General features: G+C 30.7%; 1 protein-coding gene across 1 annotated transcript in view; it reads right to left on the bottom strand.

Moving 5' to 3' along the window:
* The window catches only part of LOC108766025 (saccharopine dehydrogenase-like oxidoreductase), a 6,455-nt gene extending 5,975 nt beyond the window's left edge, over nt 1-480 (bottom strand). The window contains 2 exon segments of the mRNA XM_018515043.1: nt 24-199; nt 304-480. Of these exon segments, the coding sequence (XP_018370545.1) occupies nt 24-199; nt 304-475 (348 nt within the window). The 5' untranslated portion in view covers nt 476-480.
* Nucleotides 481-3,198: the final 2,718 nt, after the last annotated feature.

Below are 3,198 nucleotides of genomic sequence, written 5' to 3'. Positions count from 1 at the left end.
CTATTGTATAACCATTGAATTACCTGTTCTTCAGCAGTGACATCAACATAATGAGTACGAGTAGCAATGCATGTTTTGATAACGGATTCTCCATAAAATCTGTATGGACCACAACAATTGACAAGTATCTTTGCTCGCTCTGTCATTTTCTTGAGAGATTCCTCATCTTTTACATCAGCCAGAATAATAGGCACATCCACTAATAAGATATATATAATATGATAACATTTGCTAATAATAAATAAAATGATTTACTATTATAATTGGAATAATTGGAATATTTATTCTAAGTTTTAAATGTACCAATATCTGAGGCAAATTCCTTAACAACTGCGTCTAAAGCTTCTTTCCTACGACCAGCAATACCGAACTTCATTTTCTGATCCTTATACATATGAGTTGCATTTTTCACTACATATTTTCCAGTATGTCCAGTGGCGCCAAATATTACTATATCTAAACGATCATTTGCCATTTTTCTGTAATCTATAGCAAAATATCATTAAAATCATTAATGTTTTTTACAACTTTACATTTAACTTGACAAAAATATCTTTTATTAATATAAACAATAAAGAGCATACAGCCACGCAACAATAGATGTTTTTAGCAAAAGTCATATACTTCAAATTCTAACAAGGAAAAATAAACGTTTCGATCAATATTTGATCATCAGTACAATACGAGTATATAAAAGAATGTTACAAAAAATAAAAAAATACTTGACAATAAATCGATAGTCCAGAATAGATAGTGACAAAATTTAACATTCGCTTATGTAACGAGTTGTTACAATTCAGTCCAAAAATTAAAAAGCCAAATTACAGTCACATATGAAACAAATTTATATTGCAAAATAAAGTCCTTTTCTAATAGTTATTTCCGACTTCGAGTGTGAAATACGTAATTTCCAAATTCTAATTAAAAATCGAAAAAAAAAACAAAAATTTTTTATATATTGTATAACGTTACCTATTAATAATAAAAAGAATCGATTTAGATTCGTAGCTGAAATCGCTTACCACGTATTTAGTGACACGAGTTCTCGAAAAAGTAAATTCGCAGATATAGTGTACAATTAAATCAAGTTCTGGCCACAATTTGGAAAGAACTATTCTTGACAAAAATGTGATGACAACGTAGTAAGCGACAATCTTTATAAAATTGTGTAAGGAAAGGAGAGGGAAGAAGAGTAGAGGGGGAAAGAACTATTGGTGAGTAGAGGGGATATTTCCAAGGATAGGAAGGTAGATTTCAGGAAAGCGTTCTGTGTCTCTGCTTATTTAAACCCATTTTTTGTCTTTTGATATGTATCATCTCTGAGACCAATCTTTTATAAAAAGATTGTTCGGAATCAAGAATAATAGTATTATCCCAATCCATCCTATAATTATGATCTAGCGTGTGATGAATCTTTTATTAATGCGAAGATAATCAAACGTGATTTAACATATTGAACAAACTGATGCATTGTATGAATTGTCTTACATATTTGGCATACATTTGCTGACATAAAAATAGTACACGTTACAAATGCAACAATATAATTGCTTATCCATGCAATCAGTTGACGAAATTTAAAAAAAAAACGGTTAGCAGTATATAGCGGTACGTTATGCTGTCGGCAAAACGGCAGCAACATAACAATAAGGAATGATTAATCATTCCACCTTGAGCATTATACGGGGTCTACAATAGAAATCATAAGATTTTAAGTCATAGAAAATTGACCAATCATTGATTATTCTTCTTATATTCGACTGTGATTGGTTAATTTTCTACGACTTAAGACCCTGTGACCGCTACGATTTCTATATTCTCGACCACACGTTATGAAAATATGATGTTAACAAAATATATGTAACGATATCCATAGGTTGCGTATATTATGTCTTCAAGCTATGAAGTTTTTTAATCGATGCTATCATAGTTCGTTGCTAAGTTTATTTTAAATATGAATTTGGTTGTCCCATTATATTTTTTATTTGACACATATCCTTTTGCTGTCTCAATTAATGTTATTTACAATAACGAGAAGAATAAAAGGCACATAAGAGTCAAATATAATAAAATATATTAAAACATGAAAAATCAAAAATTAATAAAATATTCTATAATCGATTAAAATATGACATGTTTTGGTCTCATGATTGAGCCTTCATCAGGTATACACACAATAGATGTTACATTCGACGAAAGCAGTCAAAAAGATAGAAAAATTATACATAAAGTAATGATAGCCAGTGAGATGCTTTGCTGAGAAACGGAAATCACTCGCCAACGGCTGGATGACCGGTTGTTTGAAATTATCCGGAGTTCTGGTAACAATCAAGTTAGAAATAAATTACGAGAACAATAAAAAAATTGAGTAAAATCGTCACTCTAGTCAAAACAACTCACCTAACTGGCCATAAAATAAAATTTCACATGTCGACAAGATGTTCGTCAATTTCTAAATTATTAAGCGTCAGTGTGTTAGTCCCTAGTAAAATAATTAGTCACAATATAAAATTAAAGATGTATAAAGATAATAAATAGTGTATGAAATATATTAAAAATAGGGGAAAGTGGGCGAATTGTGCGCAGCGGGTAATTGTGCGCATCCTGGTTTGGTACTTTGCCGATAGATGGAGACATCGCTGTGATGAAATTTTTACGCAGGAGGTCGTCCTCTTAAGTTATAACCACAAAAGATATGACGTAAGTACATTGATTAAGATAAAAAAGTGAAAACATACATTTTCTTGTTATTTCAGCGTTCAGAAAATAAGATGGTAAGTCCGTATTTTTAATTTGTTGGTTTAAAGTTGCATACGTTATTAAAGTACGTTATTATGTGCGCCTTTCGACCCGTTATTTATTAAGTTTGGTTAACTAGTACTGAAGTAATTGTATTTCATATAGAGTCAGATCATGGCGGGTAACTGTGCGCAGGCGGTTTGAAATGCGCACAATTACCCATCTTCAATAGACTATATAGCTATTTTCCAGTATACACAAGTTAAACTGAATTTGAAGTGAGCTGAGTATTTTATACTCAGATTATGATGTTACTACTTGTTTACTTTTATAAAAAGTTATCACATGTCAACATAGGTTCGTAACCCCACTTTGGATTGATTTTACGAGACTCAGAGAGGTTAGTTTTATATTTTTGCTAAATATATATAATATATGTAATATATATTTATATTACAA

Source organism: Trachymyrmex cornetzi, unplaced genomic scaffold, assembly GCF_001594075.2.
Source record: "Trachymyrmex cornetzi isolate Tcor2-1 unplaced genomic scaffold, Tcor1.1 scaffold568, whole genome shotgun sequence".
Taxonomy (NCBI): Eukaryota; Metazoa; Arthropoda; class Insecta; order Hymenoptera; family Formicidae; genus Trachymyrmex; species Trachymyrmex cornetzi.
The sequence above is the reverse complement of the archived record's forward strand: the minus strand, read 5'-3'. Positions and strand labels throughout refer to the sequence as shown.